The sequence below is a fragment of the Macrobrachium nipponense genome, chromosome 45, assembly GCF_015104395.2.
Source record: "Macrobrachium nipponense isolate FS-2020 chromosome 45, ASM1510439v2, whole genome shotgun sequence".
Lineage (NCBI taxonomy): Eukaryota > Metazoa > Arthropoda > Malacostraca > Decapoda > Palaemonidae > Macrobrachium > Macrobrachium nipponense.
Window position 1 is genome coordinate 15,425,790 of NC_061105.1, and position 21,238 is coordinate 15,447,027.

The 21,238-nt window shown below is 41.0% G+C and overlaps 1 protein-coding gene across 2 annotated transcripts in view; it reads left to right on the forward strand.

The window, feature by feature from the left end:
* The window catches only part of LOC135214398 (ceramide transfer protein-like), a 68,227-nt gene extending 47,127 nt beyond the window's left edge, over window positions 1-21,100 (forward strand). For both annotated transcript variants that reach the window (XM_064248664.1, XM_064248665.1), the window contains 3 exons: window positions 2,043-2,251; window positions 2,565-2,697; window positions 3,362-21,100. In XM_064248664.1, the coding sequence (XP_064104734.1) occupies window positions 2,043-2,251; window positions 2,565-2,697; window positions 3,362-3,531 (512 nt within the window). In that variant the 3' untranslated portion in view covers window positions 3,532-21,100. The remainder of the gene's footprint in view (window positions 1-2,042; window positions 2,252-2,564; window positions 2,698-3,361) is intronic.
* Window positions 21,101-21,238: the final 138 nt, after the last annotated feature.

Sequence of the window (21,238 nt, forward strand, 5' to 3'; positions counted from 1 at the left end):
TGAGCCTCTTACGAGTGAAAGCTCACGAAGTTCGAGCTGTCGCTACCTCTCTTGCCTTCCAAAAGAACATGTCAATCAAGGACATTCTTGATTGCACCTTTTGGAGGAGTAACTCCGTCTTCGCCTCACATTACCTAAGGGATGTGAGAACGATTTATGACGATTGTAATTCACTGGGGCCATACGTTTCTGCGGACACAGTCTTGGGGTCCGGAAGTAGCTCTTTCCCTATCCCTTAGTTAGGCTTAGGTTAGTTTTGTTGTTGTGTTTTTAGGTTGTGGTGAGTCTTATGTGAAGATCTCCCATCCTTTAGTTAGTTTTAAGGGGTTTTTTGAATAGTTGGTCAGGTGGTGGTCAGTTGCTTCGTTCCCTCATATGTATGGCCTCGATGGTCTTGTCACGTTGAGGTCTCGTACCCGTTGACAGATCATCCAGAGCGCACCAGCACTACAGGTCTCCACCTGGCTGGCAACTCTGATTTAAGCAAAAGCAGCCTTAAGTGACAGTAATCACATAGTCTACTTTGCAAACAGGTTCCTCCAAACAGGTGAGGAACCAAGATGTATATCATCTACTTAATTTAAGTTTCCTAAAAAATCCTATTCTGTCTCTTCCCACCATCCGAAGGTGGGATTCAGCTATATATATATCTGTCAGGTAAGTGGCATGAACAAAATGTTATTGTTATTATACAATTAAGTTTGTTCATACTTACCTGGCAAATATATATATAGCTGTATTCTCTGAAGCCCGACAGAATTTCAAAACTCGCGGCACACGCAGTGGGCGGCCAGGTGGTAGTACCCATTCCCGCCGCTGGGAGGCGGATATCAGGAACCATTCCCATTTTCTATTCATATTTATTAATGCCACTGTCTCCTGAGGGGAGGAGGGCGGGCAATTTAATTATATATATCTGCCAGGTAAGTATGAACAAACTTAATTGTATAATAACAATAACATTTTATTGTATCCTATCTGTTCAGCATAGGCTTGCCAGAGTATGTGCTTACATGATTTTTTTTTATCAGAGCATGCAGTTTAAATGGTTTATATAACCTTGCCAATCAATCCCATTTCAATAAAATTTATTCCTTTTTGGGGAATATTGAATACATTGGCCTTTGTTAAACCCCTCCAGGTGATACCAGAAGATTCTGCTGTAATGATTTCGTCTTGGATTTTCCAGCTGTTCAAACATGGCCTTGGGAACAGCATTTGAAGTGGAGAGCATATTTCTGCTTAGGCCATTCAGTTGTAAATAGGAGAGCATTTACAATGAATGTACGATGCTTTACTTGTCTATTATTATTGCTGAATTTATCATTTCAATGATGTGGTTTGCATAGTTTTGTTAAATAGATGCCAATAGTCCCTGGATCTTACAAGTTTAATTTTAATTCTACCGGTTTCCATCTTGGCGTTAGTAAATCCTAATGTTATGACCTCAGGTTTGTTAGTTATGAAAAATACAAATTAATTACAAATTTGTCATTTTAATGTAATTAGTGATAAATCTTTAATTTTTTATCAGTACACATCAAAAGTCATTTATCTGAGAGGGGTTACACAGTGAATGTCTTCAAGATTTGTCAGAATCTGTTCTTCCATTGTCAGTATATGTGCACGTTTTCCACCCAAACACAAACAGTGCTAAAATATTACCTCTAACTTTGATGGGTGAGGTAATTAGATTTGTATAAAGGACAAAAAATATGACTTCCTTGTTTTGTCAGGGTTCTAGCCACCTGTTATGGTTAGAACATCAAGGAAAAAGTACTGAAATGAGATTATCAGGACTTTGTTTGGTTGCTCAAGCTGCATAAGCTTTGGCTTTTTTGTTTTAGTTCTTTATAGAACACACAAAGTGAGATTATATTATCTGGTTTTCATAGTTGGGTTTAGTTAAAAAGATTGGAAGTTTGCAGGTGATGTGTCATCATTGTTACCATTTCATTCATAAGTAATCTTTGTCTGTTATTGTTAAGTACTGAAAGAACAGCTATTTTTGTAATGTGCTTATGGTAATTGATTACTTTCAGCTACATTAGAGCAAGTCACAGTTATAGACAGAATATCAGATGACACCCTGCTATTCTTGCAACTGCACAAGCGAGTTTGGCCAACCGCCCAACGTGATGCATTGTTTTGGTCACACATTAGGGAGATCCCCAAAACAGATCCAGCCAATGGTAATGCACACGACACCTGGATCGTTTGTAACAAGTCGTCGGAACATCCTGACGCTCCTGTGAGTAATGGTTATCTCTGAAATTAGTTTTTGTAAGTAACGATTTAATATTCTTAAAGAATTGTTTATGAATGCTCTCATTTTGTTTTCCTCTGCTCTTCAAGTCTGAATGAAGAGAGTAGTGGATAAGATCCATATCACATCAAATGACACAATGGGAAAAGTTGACATGGAAGTAATATTGCAGCTGTTTTTATTAAGATGTAGTTGTACTGGATAAGCTAACTAGAATTGCTTTCTTAAATAAAATTATGTAAAAAAAAAAAAAGGAAAAAATGTTTGTAATGTGCTTTCTAAGTTTCTTCCTTTTCAGAATGATGGAAAATGTGTTCGTGTGGACCTGGAAATATGTTTTGTCTGCCAGACGTTCATCGACCCACCACCAGCTGAAGGAGAACCTATCACCAGAGACAATCTTTTAACAAAGATTATTTACTGCTCTGTTGGTGAGTATATTTTGTTGTGTGTGTAAGGTGGTCAGTTTTAGTCTGTTGTTTCAAGTCATTGGGTAATATTAGATTAATTTGTTTGCTGTATGCCAAAGTACTCTTAAAAGCTTCAGGGCATATCTTTGGTGAGAGTCACTTTGAAATAAGAAATAATTTTAGATCTAATAGAAGAAGGTAGAATAGCTATTTTGAGTTTATGCAGATCCAAAATAATGATTTGATTCTTGTAAACAGTTTTGATTTTTCTGTAAATCATGTTAATACTTTTATAGTTATGCTTGAAAATTGTGAAACTGCTCATATCTCCTGTGGCAGACTTAAGCAGAATTGGAGAAACTCCTTGAAATTTCCACTAACTGTTCTGTATATGAAAATGCTAATGAAATATAGAGTTTCACAAGGTCTGTTAATTTGAGATCAGGGCTTACCTGCAAGACTGGGATTAAGTACTTGCAACTGCAGTCTCCTATGAAAATGTTGGTAAACTGTGAAATCTGCTCTCTGTTTACATATATCCTGACTGGCTGCAATCTTCTTTTGAAGAGGAAATAGTGACGTAGGTTGCAAATCTAACCGTTTTCTCTTGTCAGCTTTGAAGGATTCCAGTTAATGAAAGTGTTGTCACTCCAGTGCAGACTGACACTATCACTTCCTTTTCCAGTCAATCCTGGTGGATGGGCGCCTGCTTCCGTCTTGAGAACCGTTTACAAGCGCGAGTACCCAAAGTTCCTCAAGAGATTCACGCAGTATGTCATCGACAAATCTGCTGATCAGCCTATAGCTTTCTCAGGGCTCAAAATAAAAGACCAGAACAAGCACTGGAGAGGTTGATGCTTGTTATAAGGTATATTGTTAAGAATCCAGAGACGAGTTGCCAGAAGTATTTTGATATAGAAGTAGAGAAGGTTATCTTGGCCTGGATGGAGCCTCGTTTCGTGCAGAGCCAATTTGCCGTCTGCGCTTGCCATATCAAGAGTGTTGAAAATTGGTATTAACACCAGAGGTTTTCTATATGAATATATATATATAAATATATATAATATACATATATTTTAATAATTGAATAAATGATAAGGTATTATATGCACCAAAGAGTTTTTAGTTTTTATATTACTTTTACTTGAATACTGGGTATATGGAAGAATTTCAGTCACTGTCATTTCTTAAACCTTGTCAAGACACTGGAGTGAATAGTAATATTATTTTTTACTGCCATGAAAGGGTTTATTCCTGAAGCATTACAATGCCTTGTAAAATCAACAAGAAAGCCATGTGAGAGTTCTGTGCACTTAAATTTACCACACTTATGTATCTCAAGTTGCATGGGAAAGGCAGGCAAGTTAACCTGTACTTTAGTACCAACATGCTAATGATATTATGGGAAACTAATTTTGAGCTGATTGTGTTCTGGAATAATTTTTTTTCTTGTCAGATGCTCCAATTTCTAAAGCAGTAGGAAGGAAGGTACTTGTAGGACTGAAATCTTGGTCAAGTTGATAGTTTTATTTTGAGTTTACCAGTTAAAAGATTTATAACATGAAAATTCTGTAGTTATCATTGTAGTTGTGTGTATTTTCTGTGTTGAATAAGGCAGTACAGTCCTATAAAATTTGAGGATTTTAGATTTTTTTTATTTTATTTAAATTGGCATAAAAGTTTTATTTCATTATCAAATGGGACTGACTTACACCACAGTAGTAATTGTGCCCATCTCTCTCTCTCTCTCTCTCTCTCTCTCTCTCTCTCTCTCTCTCTCTCTCTCTCTCTCTCTCTCTCTCTCTCTCTCTCTCTCTCTCTCTCTCTCACAGAGGATCACATTCAGGTAAATTTGAGCAACACCTGTAATTACTCATTCCAAGTTTGATGTAGATGGATTCCAGAATTGCTTGTAGAAATATTGTTCACTTTGTTTCTGAAGTTTTCCATTTTTGCTGTTACTGGCTCTTTAAAAATCTGAAGTTTCCCATTTTGCTGTTACCGGTTATTTACAAACTTTTTGCTTAATATTGCAAGTAAAAGTTAGTTTAGTGTATAGTTATCGGCAAATACTATATTTAGTTACATTTCCTTACTTCTGCTAAGCGTCTTTTAAATGTTTTAAATAAGACATTTCTAAGGTTTTAAATTTCATACTTTGTTTACAGAACACCCAACTCTTAATAACAATTCCTTATTATTTACATATTATGTATACTATTACTCTGGCGTATTTCCTGTTATTTTCATGAGTTAAATGAAGTAGAAGGAGCTTTGGGAAAAGTGTACAGGCAGTCGTTGAGAAGGAACTTTGCAAAAAGAGGGTACTATAATTAATTTCATAATAGTTTCCATGGAACAAGAGCTCTATGTAAATAAACCTTCTTGATCTAGTACATAATGTTTTTCTTTGGAGAACTGCTGAGTACATATAGTGGTGTGATGGTGCAGTAGTTTTGTGTACTACTGGTTTTCATCTGCAAGGTCTTGAAAGATTGTAATATATTCAAAAGCTGAGAATGAATTATATATTCATTACTCTAATATCACATTTTTGAGTTCTTAGGAAGTGTCATAACATTGAGCATTTTCACACTACTTCTATGTTGGCTATTTCCCCCATTACATTTCTCATGTGTGCAAGATGTCATCCCTTCTTTCCACGGTAATAATTCACACATAGTGACGTTTGTTCCTGTGATGGGAGAGGTCTGTTTGTGTATTTTTTCCTTAAATGTGCACATAATGCACAATACTCATACTGAGGACTGCAAATTGGAAATAGCCTTTTCACTCTTGGAAATTTCCCGTCTCAGATTTTGTATTTGCGCTCATTTGTTGGATGTATCATCACCCTTGTCCAGAGGTAAAAGTCTAGCTTACCTGAAAACATTTCAAAAGAGTAGCATTGAAGTAATGCAGTGAGTGCTGCCTTTATTTTAATGTTCATACTTTTCTAGTTCCGCCTGATTCAGAATATCAGTATGATTTAGTGAGGTGGTTTTGATTAACGTTAGTTTCAAGTGAATTTTCAATTTTTTAGGATATACATTATTTGTGGGGCATAAACATTGATTATGAATGCTGAAATCTTAAAATATTTCTTTTGTAAGCAAATAGATATTATGTAATACTAAAAGTTTTTATGTTTACTCTCACTTAGATTCCAAACTGGAGTTTGTATACCATTAACTAGTTATATATACTTCATATATACTTCATATTTGGTTTTGGACACTGAACACTCACATGGCTGAATTGATTTTTCTGCAAGGATCAAAGTGCAAATGCCTTTCAAGGAAAGGCCATTTTCACAGTAAACTAAGGGATGCTGGAAAGTGTCAGGCTCGTAGACTCTTATGATCGAAACATGCCTCATCATCTGTGGTCTGCATTGTATTCTCTGCCTCAGCTGTGTTGCTGAGAATATATACTATGGGTCAGATAGACCTGGTTTTCATGTGATGTTACCTGAAATTGAGTAATGATTGTATCACAGTGTCTATTTCAGTTAAAGAAGCAAAGATTTTATGAAGACTTGTAATGCAATTCTTCCTCTGCCTCAAACATACTAATGCCTGTGCATTGTTCATGTTCTAGTTTTATATTGTAAAGTTGTGAAAAAGTGGAGATACATGTGAATATCTGTTTTAAGGTGAAAGAAGTCTATATGGTGGTATGTTTGCCCTGTATATTTGCTTGTGTGCCCGATTCTCGATAATATATACATATGCATACTTAATATCAGGATTGGAAATTCTCTTACATCACTGCATATAATTGTGATATTTGTATATAAGCCTGTAGGTAAAGTTATATACACACACTATATGAATATATTTAGCAACAGATTCTCGTTGAATTGACAGTTTAAATACTTTTTTTATGCATAACTGAGGCTTGTTGTTACAGTGCAATCTATTACACAACTCCTTTGAGCAAATTTATAACCCCTCCCCCCCTTCATGTGTATATATGCTTTATTTTTCTCTGACAGTTTTGTTTTTGTAATTTTTAGATCTATCCATATACATTCATTTCCTTTTTTACCCTTAAGTCAATTCCATTTCTCTCGCCTCCCCTTTCTGGTGTATTCCTTCATCCCAACCCCTGAAAACCATTATTTTGTTCCAGTAGTATGTGCAATGTGACTAATATACTGTATAATTGTACCTTGTACCTGTTGAATCGGTAAAATAAATTGGAAAATATTTCAAGTCGATGATCTAGCTCTGGAGATATGCTCTTGTACTTTATGCAATGCTTTTAGAACTGTACTAGAGCCTCTTGTTTATCCTAGTCGTAAAGGAAGTGTATGTTTCTTTGTTTTCATCCAGACCAAAGTTGTAATTTTAAAGGCTGATTTTTCATTTGCACAAGTTGTCACCTGCTGAAGATGCGTCATAATAGAGTAGACCTATATTGCCCATTCACTTGGAACTCCTTTTAAGTGCTTTTTGTGCACTGAAGTATGGTTTTGGTGATTTTATTCAATAAAAAATAGAGCACAAAGTAGTTCCTTCAAGTTGCATGCTCTCTCTTTTTGTTTCCTATAAGGGCAAGTTTCAGACTTGAATCATTCATATTTTACAGTTGTTTCTTTAATCTGGATAACACCATTGCTTGACAGTGTTGGTCTTACATTTAGATTTTATTAGTTCTGCTTCTGCTCAGTTTGACTTAAGTGAGTTTGTTTCTTAAGAATTTTTGCACTGAAAATTAATTGCAATTTATCATATGTTCTATAAACAGTATCTGTCTGAGTTTGCAAGTTATGTTTACAGTATTTTCTTGAATTTTTAGTTGTGTATGATCACGGTGACTTTTACTTCTAATTATAGATAGCTTCACATAATTGTTTTTCTACAAGTGGTATGTAACATATTCTCTTTTGTGTTACATAGCAGTTAGTCGATACGGAACCAATAAACATTCAGTATGCCATCATCTAATCAGTTGAGCGCTCAGTATGGCAAGTGACAACATTATTTTCTCTAACTTGATTGACAATGCTGTATATATGAAGTTAGATGTCTTATACTATTGAACTTGTCCTTTACAATATTCTCTTGTTAGCTAATATTGCAGTCCAGTATATTTTTATATGAGAAACCCCCTTCAAAAGCATAGATAGGTTTGCCTTAAACATTTATGGCTTTTTGGAGATGGGGCCACTGTGACTAGTTAAATATATGCAAAATTTCACAAATGCATTTGAGGCACAATTTATGATTTACTCATGACCAATGGTTTTCCAGTGCATGTACAGGTTTTATGCTTTGTTGTGTTGCCCAGAAAACATACCGATGTCTGCTTACAAAACCATGTGGGAGGAAGTCTATTTTGTTTGGATTTCAAATTTGATGTCCTTTGTGAAAGTGTTTGTGACCAGTTAGTCATTCACTAGTAAGTGGTGAACCATAAGTTTGTTGTTATCTGTCTGAAGTTCTTCATTGAAAATTATTGGTATTTGCTGGAAAAATGTGATGAAATGCACGTTAGGGCTTTTTTCATCTAAATGTGTCATGCATCTTGTTTGCATCTTCTCAGGATATCCCAATTTGTTACTTTATTTTCAGTTTTAGTCCAGTTAAAAAGACTTGGTCATTTGATATAGTATACAGATTTGGTGGGTTTTCCAGATTAAATTAGGTGATGAAAGTGCTGTTTTGTCTAAAAGTTAAATTTTATATCCCATCAACAGCTGTTAGAGAAAATTCCTGAACATGACGTCATCCTTTTCCCCCATATTTCTTTATTCCCTGGGCACTATGCATCCAGAGAGGGTGCATGCAAGAATGGCATATTTAGATGTGAAGGTTTCAAGAAACACTTTTACTCTACATGCGTTTTTAATTTGATGACAATTGATATGTAATACTGTACAGTACTTACATGTAAAGCATTCTGATGGCCATGCAATGTCATCTGATAAAGTTGGTCTTATCGGAAACTTTTCCCACACTTAATTTCATTTTTGTGGTGTTACGCTAGTCTGAGAAATGAAAGCTTGATTCTTACACTATTCTTTTTTACCATCTTTTCTGCATACATTACTTGGTGTCCACATATACAGCAGTCTTTGATTCTGTAAAAATCAACTTTGTAAACACCGTTTTCTCCTCACATTTCAAGTTCTGCTGACACTATTTTACAGCATCGGATGGCAGTCTGTCCAACAGTTTTTATATTGTTCCTGAACAACTGAGTTAAAGTGTACTCTTATATGCACTTGAGGCTGCATAATTAAGAAAGTCCTTCACCTATTTTTTTGTAGTGGCATGTGGGCACAAAAGTTTGCAGTTTTTGAGAACATGTAGTAATTTAGAACAAGACTTCCCTTAATTTTTTTTATTGAAACTTAAACATTTCTAGTTTTCATTCAGGTTCTGATTTGTCTGTGATACTAAAATTCAAGAGTTAGCAGGTCATGCAAGTGGCAGTGTCGGCCTCATCTTAGGATAGAAATGTTAACAAAGCTTTAAAGAAGAGGCCTGTAGCACATTGTTAATTTATGACTTACCTGGGAGCATTTAGGCAGGCCTTCTTGGGAAAATCATTACATATTCATAAATCTAGCTTATGTACTAATTAAGATTAAGAGCCTTATAGGTACCATTAACATTCATTATACAGTGTTTACTCTGCTGGATATATCTTGTAATTTAACTGTTATAGAATACAAGATTGTAAATACAGTTCTGTTTTGAGTTGTCAGCTTTTGTAGTTTTGCTCTTATAGCATTGTATTACAACACACTTCAAATTATTTATGTCTTTGCTTAAGCATTCATAGAAATTCGTTACTCAGTAAGTAGTGTGCTTGAACATTTTTCTGAACTGTTTTTTAATCTTTAACATAAAAGCTAAATGGGCTATAAGGTCGAGGTTCACCTGTCACAAGCAAAAACTTGAGGTTTTCAAGTTTGTGTGGACACCATAAGCTTGAGGATTATGCACTGCTTAAGCTCATAACTTGAGTCAGTAGACTCAGAAGTTAGTTTTAGGACCAAAAGTGTCAGCGATGATGCACAGATGTGTTTTTAAAGTTATCCAGAATTGGTAGCAGATCGTGAAGTTACTAGGAGTTCACTTACTGTATTAAGAAGCTTATGTGCCAAGAACTTAATGCTTGTGAAGATTACGGATTTTGGATATCAGATTTTTTCTCATTTTTTAATGGTAAAACCATCATTCAGCTCTAAAATGTAGTCCGACACATGAGTGAATTAGGTATGCCAAAAGCCTAAGCCATACATGGTAATAAATCATTGTGTAATGTTGGTTGTAAGAAAACATGCCCATAAGAGCATAGGCATGGTATATAATTACAGGTAGGTTTTTAGCACAAACATAAAAGTTGCTAGCAGGACAGTTTTATCATGTGTGTAGTTAACAGTTATTGACAAGAAATTTTCTGTTGCCAAAATCTAGAAGGATGTGATGAATAAAACAGCAAAATTTTATTGATTAAATATAATTTTCTAATAGGTATTTTCTATGTAAGGAGTCTTGCATGCATGAAATCTTGCCTCCCTTTTTGCTAAAGAGCTGTTGCTCTGTGGTTTTTCATTCATATTGAATGACAGGCTGAGCTGATGACCAACCAGTGAAGGCTAAACAGTATTTCAGCCTTTTAAGAACTTGTAGTTGTAGGTACTCTGCTTTTAGAACGTGTTGAAGATGTCGTTATATTTTCATAGCTCCAAATTTGATAGCACTTATGGTTTCAGTATACAGTTAAATGTTAGTGGCATCATTATTCATATGGTAGATGGAATGGGTCTTAATGAGTTAATGGCAAATTGCATCATTTAATATGATTTTTAATGAAAGGTTTTTCTTTCAAGTCTGTTGTATTCGGTGTTTATCCTTGGATGTTAAACTTGACTAAGAAAGGAATTCTAAAAAAAATAATTTAATTACAAGACATCATTATATAATAAAATATAGTGTAAAGAGAAGATAGATTTAATCCAAAAGAGCAGTTGTAAGAGTTAATCAGAAGTTTGCGCTAAATGTGAAACAACCTTAATTCTTTTAAAATGATCACTATTTCACTGGAGGTCATAGCTGGAAAGAACAAGGTATTGAATATTCTGGTGTAGTAGTTTGAAATTATAGTCGTCTACTCCATGAGTAAATATGAAACGATCCCAGGGATATTTAGTGGTCTAATATTAACAAATTTTATTGCACTTCACTCTTGGATTCCACATTTATCCCACATGGATTAGAATGCTCTGGCTTAACAGAATTATTTCTTTTCTTATCAGAATTGTATTGTCATGAAGCAGCTTTCATTTTTGATTAGCACAAAATATACTATTGTTTATTAGTCTTTTCACTGTTGCATTTATAAACTTATACTAGCAGTTTGTTTAATTTATACTCTTATAGTACTCGATTGCATGATTACATATACTGTACCATTGGACAATGGTGAATTACGTGGGAAAAAAAATAAAGCATTTGAAATTGATGTTGGGACTGGGTGAAAAATACAAAGAAAGTGTCTGAATGTGATTACAGTTTGATAAATATGGTATGGACTTATTTGTGAAATTCAATGGTGTGTGTACCTATGTAGGAATGATGTCTTGTGCAAGGTAAGTAAGGTGAAAATCTGATTTTAGACGCCAATGATAATAGGGTCAAGGGCTAGGGTTTTGATGCTCAAAATGTCTTGCTATTTTTATTTGCCCCAAATTCATTGGGGGTGGAGAGATGACTTTGCATTTTTTATAGTTTGTTGTTGGGGGGAAAATTTTATATCTATTTCAGTACTCTGAAGATTATTAGTTGTTTTAGGAAGTTCTGATGCAGTATGTGTATATTAGGTGTGTCTCATTACTTTTAGAACTGTTTCTGCGATCACATTCTTCATTGAAGCTTTTTTAAGCAGTAAATTAAATACTAGTGTTTCCTGTTGTCATTAATTTCACACATTAGTGTACTGTATATTGGAACTTTTATTTGTACTGTGCAAGTTTTTTTTTCTTATATATGAAAGTCTTCTACTTGTGGAATTATAATTTGAGTAATGTACAATCTTACATTTTTGTCACTCCGTAAATGGTGATTATGTCTTTATATAAACTAAGAGGTTTTACATTGTCTTGACACTTACTGATAGGATTCATATTTTAAATTTTTTTAGCACCGTATATTGGAAAGGTTTCATGTTTTTTATAACCCTTTGTGTTCTACTTATGTCCTATTTTCAAAGTGCTCATTTTTGTAGTGAATTGGTTTGTATGTGACATATTTTGTTTTATTCTAGTTTTTATGTTTTGTAATTACTACTGTATTTGAGATGCTTTTTGTCTTCGTGCTTCTTATTTAGTCGTAAAAGCTGAAAATTAAATGTATTTCAAATTTTAACCAAATTCCCTTATTTGATAAGTCACATTCTCATAATGTAAACTTTTGCAGTGTTAAAGGAAACTGCAGAACTGATGTTTTTCAAAAGTTCCTTGTAGCTTTAACTTAAAGAATTAGATGCACTGTGTAAGCAGGGTTGTAAAGGCAATTTCAGAATTCTACCAAGTAAAAGCAATCCCAAATTTTTGTGAATAAAATCAACTCCTTGTTAAGAAATTAGTAGGAGAGGCAGTAAAACTTGTTCAAATACACTTAGTTGGTAATTTGGTAGGTAGTGTTTGTCAATTTATAAGCTTGGTTTCATTTTTATTAAGAACAACTCTTCTTTGCCTGCTGTTTTGGATTATTAAAAAAATACTTTTCTCAACACACTAGTATCCTTGTCTTGGATTAGTCCGGTTTAACATTAAGGAGTTATTCTCTCATTGTTTCCTTGTCATGTTTTTCTGCAAGTTTGTGGCCTACTTCACTGCTTGCTTAATTTCTTGTCCATCCCTGTACACTTTTTCTGTTATGCTGCTAACTTGCTTCAACTTTAGTCAAACTACTTATTTTTTACTTTAGTCAATTTTTATTTTTTATTTTACTTATCTCTAAAGAATTCAGTTGAAACGAGTTAACACCTGTGAGGTTTGATTTTTAGCTGGTTTCAATTTTATGTGGCATTAATTTTAATAGGTGTATTTATCAAAATTTTAAAAATTCTTTTGAAGTTCTCACCTACAGGACATGAAGCTTCAGAGCTTTATAGAAATCCATGTTTGTACAGCGAATGCAAATCTGGTGTAATAGTGTGTATCTGTACCTAAGTTTCTTTCAAATATTCTAATTGTGCTTTGCTTCTGTATTTATTTTTTATATATACCTGCAAAGAAAATAGATAATTCAACTCGTACCATATGTTGAGGTGAGCTGATGGTTCTTGGGAAGTAAGCATACTAAGGAATATTTGCTAGATTTTCAAGGGACAGATGCTGTTAGTAGTGGTGTCTTTATTGTGTGCTTCAATAAAAATGAAATGGTCGTTCATATATTCAACCTCATGCTCTTAGATGTAGGGAGGTAAAGGTCTTGTAAAGGAAGAGTTCACATATCTTCTGGTTTTGTTTGGGCAGGCAATGTTAGACTAATAATAGTTATGATACCAGCCATCTTACATTGAAGAATTTGGTGACTTAAAATTATTATTTAATAAAAATTTTCATACAATATTGAGGGAAGTGTGAGGTACTCACAGATTACATTTGTTCTGATACGGTATACAAACCATTGGTCCTTTACAATAGAAGGTACTTAGCGCAGCTGAACCGGTCGTAAGCTTTTCGAACAAGGGGTTCGGTAGTTAACTACCTGTCTGGCAGTTAGCGGTACGCTCGACTGTGAGGTGAGGAGTCACTGCTTTCGGCCGTGCGCTCGTGGATGGACGTGCTGCTCTTCGTCTCTGCCCGCTTCAGTCGTATGCTTTGTTTTCTTCACTGTGTGAAGGCTTTATCACTTTTTCTTTTACTTGTGTGTGTTGCAAGTACAAAGTAAGTGTATGTCTGTTTTACTTTTCATTTTTATTATGGAAATTACTAACCAAGAGCCGGAGAAGCCCTCCCGCCCCCCCATCAACCGTAGACTATGCCCGGGTATTGGGTGCCGTAAGTGTGGGGCTTCCCGCTCTTCTGTGGAGGTAGATCCTCATGATTTTTGTGCTCAGTGTCGAGGGCGTGAATGCTCTCGCACCGAGACTTGTGATACGTGTATCTTTTGGTCAGAGGCGCAGTGGGAGCGCTAGGGCTAGGGGGAGGAAGAAGCTGCGGAAGCCGGCTAAGGAGTCGTCAGAGGACTCCCCGGCTACGCCCTTGGTCACTGATTTGTCTTCCTCCTTTCTCCTTCTGGCTCAGCTCCCTCGTATGGCTCCTTCTCCTTCGGGGGAGGTTTCTCGCTCCCTCTCCTCCCTCGATCATTCAAGCATAGAGGAGGGGGCGAAATACCCCCAACATCCAGTTGTACTCGGGGTCCTCTGTTCGCTCGGGCTGGGAACTATTCTCCCCCGGCGAAGGGGGACCTCCCCACTGATCTACCCGACTTTTCCTCCTTCAGACTTGCTGACCACGGGCGATGATCTCGGTAGGGCCTGGTACTCGCTGGGGCTGCAAGGGACACTGACGGTCCAGGGGCTGCCCTGCCTCCTGTTTCTGATTTTGTTGCCGCTCCAGCCTTGGTACCAGTTCCTGCCGCCGTCATTCCTGCTTGTGGTGTTGCTGCTCCCACCCAGGTCCTTCTGGACAGGTGCAGTCGGGCCCTGTTGCTTCGGCAACTGCCCCGGCTCTGTCCTGGATGGAAGACCTGACGGTGGTGCTGAGGAAGCTGACGAAGAGGAAGAGGAGGGTGCTGTCTTTGTCTTCATCGTCGTCGCCTGCCGCCGCTTCCCCTTCAACTTCTAATGCCCCCAAGCTGAAGAAGAAGAAGGCTGCGTCCTCCCCCCTAAGAAGTCTCGCGCCGAGACTTCTAAGGGTCCGTCTCGCTCCGGTGGGACGGTTGGGACTTCCGTTGGTCCTCCTGTTCCTTCAGAGCGGGGGCTGTCTCCTCTGACTCAAGGAAGAAGACGGGGACCGGAGGAGTGTCAGCTAGCACCGGCACTTCCTCACCTGGCGCCAGAGGTTCTGCCTCGATGCCAGGTACCATCTCGGCCTCTCGTTAGCGAGACACCGAGTGTTCGCTCACCTGTGGGTGACCGGATAGCCAAGACCCAGGCATCCGAGTTTTCTCGGCGCCAGGATCCAGGCACGGGAAGGAAGACTGGAGGGAGTCGCTCGGGTGACTCTCGCCAGACCATTGATGGCTCTCGTGGCGACGCGCTGGTACCCAGGGTTGACGCGACGGTCCCAGACCGCTCGCGGGCTGAGGCAAGGAAGCGGTCCCCTCGGTCGCTGGCTGGTCCAGGCGGCGTGATGCGCCGTGAGGATAAGCCTCGCTCCCCACCGCGACAGTGGACTCTGCAGGTCCCCCGACCTTCGCTCCTACCGGGACCAGGCGGAGAGGGGAACCAGCAGCAGCTTTTCTGGACCGTCGCCGCTGTTCGCGGTCCAGCCGCTTTCCCCGGGAGAGCCGTTCGACCAGGCCTGCAGACCGATCGCCACCGTGGGTTGACGATCGCCTGCAGCCCCCTAAGCACACCGTGCGTGTGGGGAGCGTCAGGCCTGCCTCTCCGATGCCTTCAACATCCTTGGGCTTTACCGGGAAGAGCGAAGTGATCAGGAGCGATCACAAAGGGCGCGCCCCTCGTGATCCCGCCACGACGCCCTACGAACCTGTCACGGTCCTCGGACCAACCAGGTCGTACGCACACGTGGTAGGAGGAGACCAGGAGGGGTCTGTCGTGGTTCCTCCTGTGGAAGGAGGAGGTTCTCGGGAGGCATACTCGTTGGAAGGGCTTGACGGTCCGTCTCCACAGGATGCAGTCACTCCCGAGATCCAGAGGTCGTTCGCGGAGGTAATTACGCTGATCCGTCAGCACAACGACCTCGGAGAAGGATCGCTGCTCCCACCTACTGAACCCACATCAAGCTTGGAGGCGTTCTGGGGACCTAAGAAGGAACCCAGGACGGCGGTGGGTCTGCCACGATCAGCTTTGGCTGACAGCGTGCTGGGCCAGGTGGACGCTCTCGTCTCCGGACAGGAGGGTTCGCTTCGGTCCAGTAGGTCTGCTAAGCTCCTTCCTACACCTCTACTGCGACAGAGGCGCGTTTACATGCCTTTGGAGGACCCTCTGCCGCCCAAACAGGTTAACCAGGAGCTAGCCAAGCTAACTCTGGGGGTGTCTCTGCTGCAGCTCCTGTCAGAGAACCTCTGGTCCTCACAGCAGGAGGCACTTGCCTTGGAGTCTACCGCAATGGCAGCCTTCCAAGCAGTCTCATGGCTTGACCTGTTCGAAAACCGCGGCCTCCTTAGGGAACATCATTCTTGAAGGAGACCCGGCTTTCATGAGACTGTGCCAGACTAGGGGTAGGGCTATCGCCAACCTGGCCCACCAGACGGCCAACCTGGTTCTCCGGCGTAGAGACACTGTTCTCATCCAAGTGACCAGGGCAGGTGGGCATGAGGCGGCTCTGGGTCTTCACAACGGACCAGTGCGGAGCTCCTCCTCTCTCTTCCCAGGAGAGATGGTGGACACTGCGGCGGAAAGACGGCGCACTGACGACAGGGACCGTTTAGTACACCAGGCAGTCTCGAAGGCGTCTGGGCAGCCTCGAGTTACTGCGGCCAAACCTAGGAGTTTGGTTAGCACTTCCTCTGCGGCCAAGACAATCGTAATGTCGAAGCCCAAAGGAAAGGCTCTGCCTTCAACTTCTAAGGGCGACCGTCACCAGCCATCCTTATCACTAGGGGGTCAGGTAAGAAGTCGAAGAGAGGTGGGAAACGCTAGGGACGGCGTTCCCCCTCACCCTCGAGTCTCGGCCACCCCTCACCTCCAACCTGGTCCATCTCCAAACCTACGTTCCTGGCTCGACCAAGGACATGATGTTTTGGCAGGAAGTGGAAGCCATGCTGAGCAAACGAGCAGTGGAGATCCTTCAGGATCAATCGCCGGGCTTCTACAGCCACCTCTTCCTTGTGGAGAAGTCTATGGGGGCTGGCGCCCGGTGATAGATCTCTCTCCCTTGAACCAATTCGTTCGCCAGACTCGGTTCACGATGGAAACAGCTCGGTCGGTGCTCGATTCCATCAGGGAGAACAACTTCATGCTTTCTGTAGATTTGAAGGACGCATATTTCCAGATAACCGTCCATCAATCCTCCAGGAAGTACCTCCGCTTCATCCTCGACGGGACTGTGTACCAATTCAGGGCACTTTGTTTCGGTCTCTCAACCGCCCCACAGGTGTTCACACGAGTGTTCACTCTGGTGTCTGCTTGGGCCCACTCAGTAGGGATAAATTTCTTGAGGTATCTTGACAATTGGGGAGCTCGCAGTTGCTGCAGGACAGAGATCGACTCCTCGAATTCTGTCGCGATCTGGGAATCGTGGTGAATCACGAGAAGTCAGAACTCGAACCCAAGCAGAGGATGAAGTACCTGGGCATGCTGATCGACACGGCAGCAGGGCGAGTCTTCCCCGCAGATTCGCGGATCAGCAGATTCAGGGAGGCAGTAAGACAGTTCCTGTCTCGACAGGAGCAACTGGCTCAGCAGTGGCAAGTCATGATAGGCCACCTGTTGTCTCTCGAGAAGCTAGTCCCTCACGGGCGTCTTCACCTGCGGTCTCTTCAGTGGAGACTAAAGGAGTTGGTCACAGGCAAGGGACCCTCCCTTCCCTGTGTCCCTCATGGAGGAGGTGAGGCAGGACCTAGCCTGGTGGCTGGACGAGAGGAACCTCGTAAGAGGAGTGCCTCTCTCTCTCTCTCTCTCTCTCTCTCTCTCTCTCTCTCTCTCTCTCTCTCTCTCTCTCTCTCTCTCTCTCTCCCCCCCCCGGAGATGCTTCTCTTATCGGACGCATCGACCGAGGGATGGGGCGCACACCTGGAGGAGTTGCTGGCTGCAGGTGTGTGGGATCATCGCGACAAGCACCTTCACATCAACGTCCTCGCTCTCCAAGAGTTCCGGGAACATCTGGTGGGACACTCGGTGGTGTTGATGTGCAGCAACACCATAGTAGTGGCATACGTCAACAAGCAAGGGGGTCTATTGTCCCTCCCGTTGCACCAGTTGACGCTGCAGGTGCACGAGTGGGCCACGAGTTGTCGGCTCGCTACATTCCAGGCAAGAGGAATGTGGTAGCCGACAAGCTCGGCCGTCGGGATCAGGTGATAGGAACCGAGTGGTCCCTTCACCCAGACCTGGCGGAAAGGCTGTTCAACCTGTGGGGGCGTCCAGTCGTGGATCTGTTCGCCACCTGGCACAACAGAAAACTCCAGGTTTTCTACTCGATCGTGCCGGACCCATGGGCAGCTGATCACTGCGAACCTTCGGATGATCCTGGTGGCGCCCAAACGACCTCAAGTCGTTTGGTATCCGGACCTGCTGGCTCTGCTTGCCAGAGAGCCGAGAGAGATTGCCCCCCTGGCACAACCTTTGTGCCAGCCACACGTGGAATGGTACCACCGATCCGTCGAGTCCCTGTGTCTTCACGGCTGGCTTCTATCCACCATCTCTTGCGAGCGAGAGGCTTTTCTCGCAGCGCAGCAACAGAGATGGCCGGATACCTTAGTCAGTCCTCTGCGGCTGTCTACCAGGGGAAGTGGTCCGTCTTCTGTGGTTGGTGTCGAGGACGGGGTCTCTCTCTCTCCTCTCAAGAGCCTCTCTTCAGCAGGTAGCGGATTTTCTCATCCTTCGCCGAGAGAAGCTCCTCTCCGTCTCTGCAATTAAGGGCTACAGAGCCGCCCTGGCCTTAGTCCTTAAACTGCGAGGTGTGGATATCTCCTCTTCTTTCGAGATCTCCCTCCTGATGAAGAGCTTCGAGAGGTCTTGCCCACCCAGGGAGCTCAGGCCCCCGGGGTGGGATGTGACTTTCGTCCTTAGGAGTTTGACTCGCAGACCCTTCGAGCCACTCCGAGAGTCGTCAGACAGGGATCTGACCCTGGCATCGGCGAAGAGAATAGCCGAACTTCATGGTCTTTCTCTCAACGTTAAGCATTCCAGAGGATGGGGATCCGTGACGCTCGATATCGTCCCGAACTTCATAGCGAAGACTCAGAATCCTTCGGTCCCTGATGACCGGTTCGAGTCCTTCACGATCCCTTCCCTGAAGGATTTCACCGATAATGATGCGGATGAGATGCTGCTTTGTCCTGTGAGGGCGCTACGGCGCTATCTGAAGAGAACTCGGCACTCAGGCCTGAGTGTCGACACCTCTTTGTTAGCACTGAGGTTACCAAGAAAGAGGTTTCCAAGAATACTCTTTCTTTCTGGCTGCGTTGAGGTGATCAGGAGGGCTTACAAGACAGCCGACTGTGACGACACCTGTACCTTTCGTCCGAGAGCCCACGAAGTCAGAGGTATTGGTCCAACCCTTGTGTTCCACAAGAACTTCTCCCTGGCACAGGTACTGAAGGCAGGGGTTTGGGCCAACCAGACCACCTTCGCTTCTTTTTACCTTTGGGATATCACCCACAGGTCCTTGGACACCTTTTCCTTGGGACCCGTGGTGGCTGCTCAACAAGTTGTGTAGTCTACTCAGCACCCGAGCGGACAGAACAGCATCGCATCGTTGTGTGACTGTATGCATGGACGAGTAAAAGAGTGTGTGACTGGCTTCTCTTCCTCCTTCATTCTTCCCTCTACCTGTGGGCAGAGGGCCACGGTCGTCACTACGCTGAACAGGAGGCCAATGCAGGTAAACTACACAACCGAGCCCCATTCTATCTCTTTCAGTAGGGATAGAAGTGTTTATCCACCACTCCCCAACAAGGGGGGGAGTGGAAGCCAACAAGAGACAAACCCATAACTTTACTTTGGTTCTTGAAGTAGGAACTAGTTCTTGCTTTTGCTAATTATAAGAGGTACGCTTGCCTCCCTCTTTTAATTTGGTCCAGAAGTCTGACATCTGATCCTGCGGTGCACACCCTGATCAGCTGGGCAGAGGCTAGGATCCCTCCCTCTGCTCTTACGACCAGGGAGGGAATCCAAGCTAGGACAAACACCAGTCTGTTCATAAGACTCAGATTCCACCCACCAATAAGTGAGTCTTCCTATTGTAAAGGACCGATGGCTTGTATACCGTATCGGAACAAATAACAATTTGTCGAAAATTGTATTTTTCCTAACTACAAACCTGAGGTCCTTACATATACGTAGTCCCACCTCATGCCACCCCTCCCTCTGCGTTTCCTGGACCTCAAGCAAAGCGACTCCTCGCCTCGCAGTCTGAAAAGCTTACGACCGGTTCAGCTGCCGTTAAGTACCTTCCTATTGTAAAGGACCTCAGGTTTGTATAGTTAGGAAAAATACAATTTTCAACAAATTGTTATTTTAAGTGTTGAGAAATTAGACTTTTGGCTGTGGTAAATGCCCTTGTAGGTAATATGATTTTCATCTGTTTCTGAGTCTTCTAATTGAAGAGAATGTGACCTCTTAAATAAGGACATTGTGCATTTTAAATGAATTGGTTTTCCCATTTTTAACTTTAGTTCACTAATGCAATTATTATTATTTAGTTCACTAATGCAATTTTTGTGATTTTGAAACCCCCAAAAGAAGCACTGGAAAAACAAATTAATTTTCAGTCTGATTGTTAATGTATGTGGCCATTACTTGAACAACTGTCTATCTGCACAAAACAGAAATCGGAGAAAAACTCTATTAAAGTTGTGCAATGTTTACATTATCATATGTCTGTTAATATTTATGCTATGACTTTATTCTTTTTTTTCAAAATGAAGCTAAAAGCATGCTCTTTACAAATGTGTGTGTGAATATTGTCTGCAAAAAACCAAAGTCTGAGAAAAGTACAATAATAGTTTGTCAACATTGGAATGACAAATATTGCACATTTACCATTCTAGTTACTCTCATCACTCTCCCTGGATTATGAATGTGAAAAACATTTTTTTTTATATACAACTTCTAAACACTAGTATATGGAAGAAGAGTTGCTGAATTCCAAAGTAAAGTTTAACTCAAAATCTGAAAATTTGCAGATAGATATGGTTGTTCGAGTGACGCCTCATTTCTCTGTATATTCATTTTCAAATGTCTGGTTTCAAGAGAGATTTGAGTTTGCTCCATTCCAAACACACTATTGATTGATTTGGCTGTTGATAATTCTTTTTGTTTCAGTATACTGTATGATACAGTATACTGTATGTATATAGGTTAAATAATAGTATTGTATGTTTGCCTATCTTTATATGCTCATTCCTCAGATTCTGGCAAAGTCACTTTTCCGGACTTATATTTTGTCAATTTTTTTGTAGTTTCATTTTAATGTGTTGTTTGAATGTTTTTGGTGCTGCACATTTATCTGTAATTCTATGGCTTACATGATCTTTTATCAAAGGGTGATACTCATGTTGGCACGGCATTGTTTATGGATGAATCAATACAAGATGAGAATTGATATTCAACGATTATTTCTCCTTTGTGATTTTATGGTGTATTTTGATGGTAATGTTATGAAGCCATAAGGCTGTCACTAATGCTCAATTATACCTGCACAGGCAAAACTGAACCCACTAACGTTACACTTGTGCAGTTG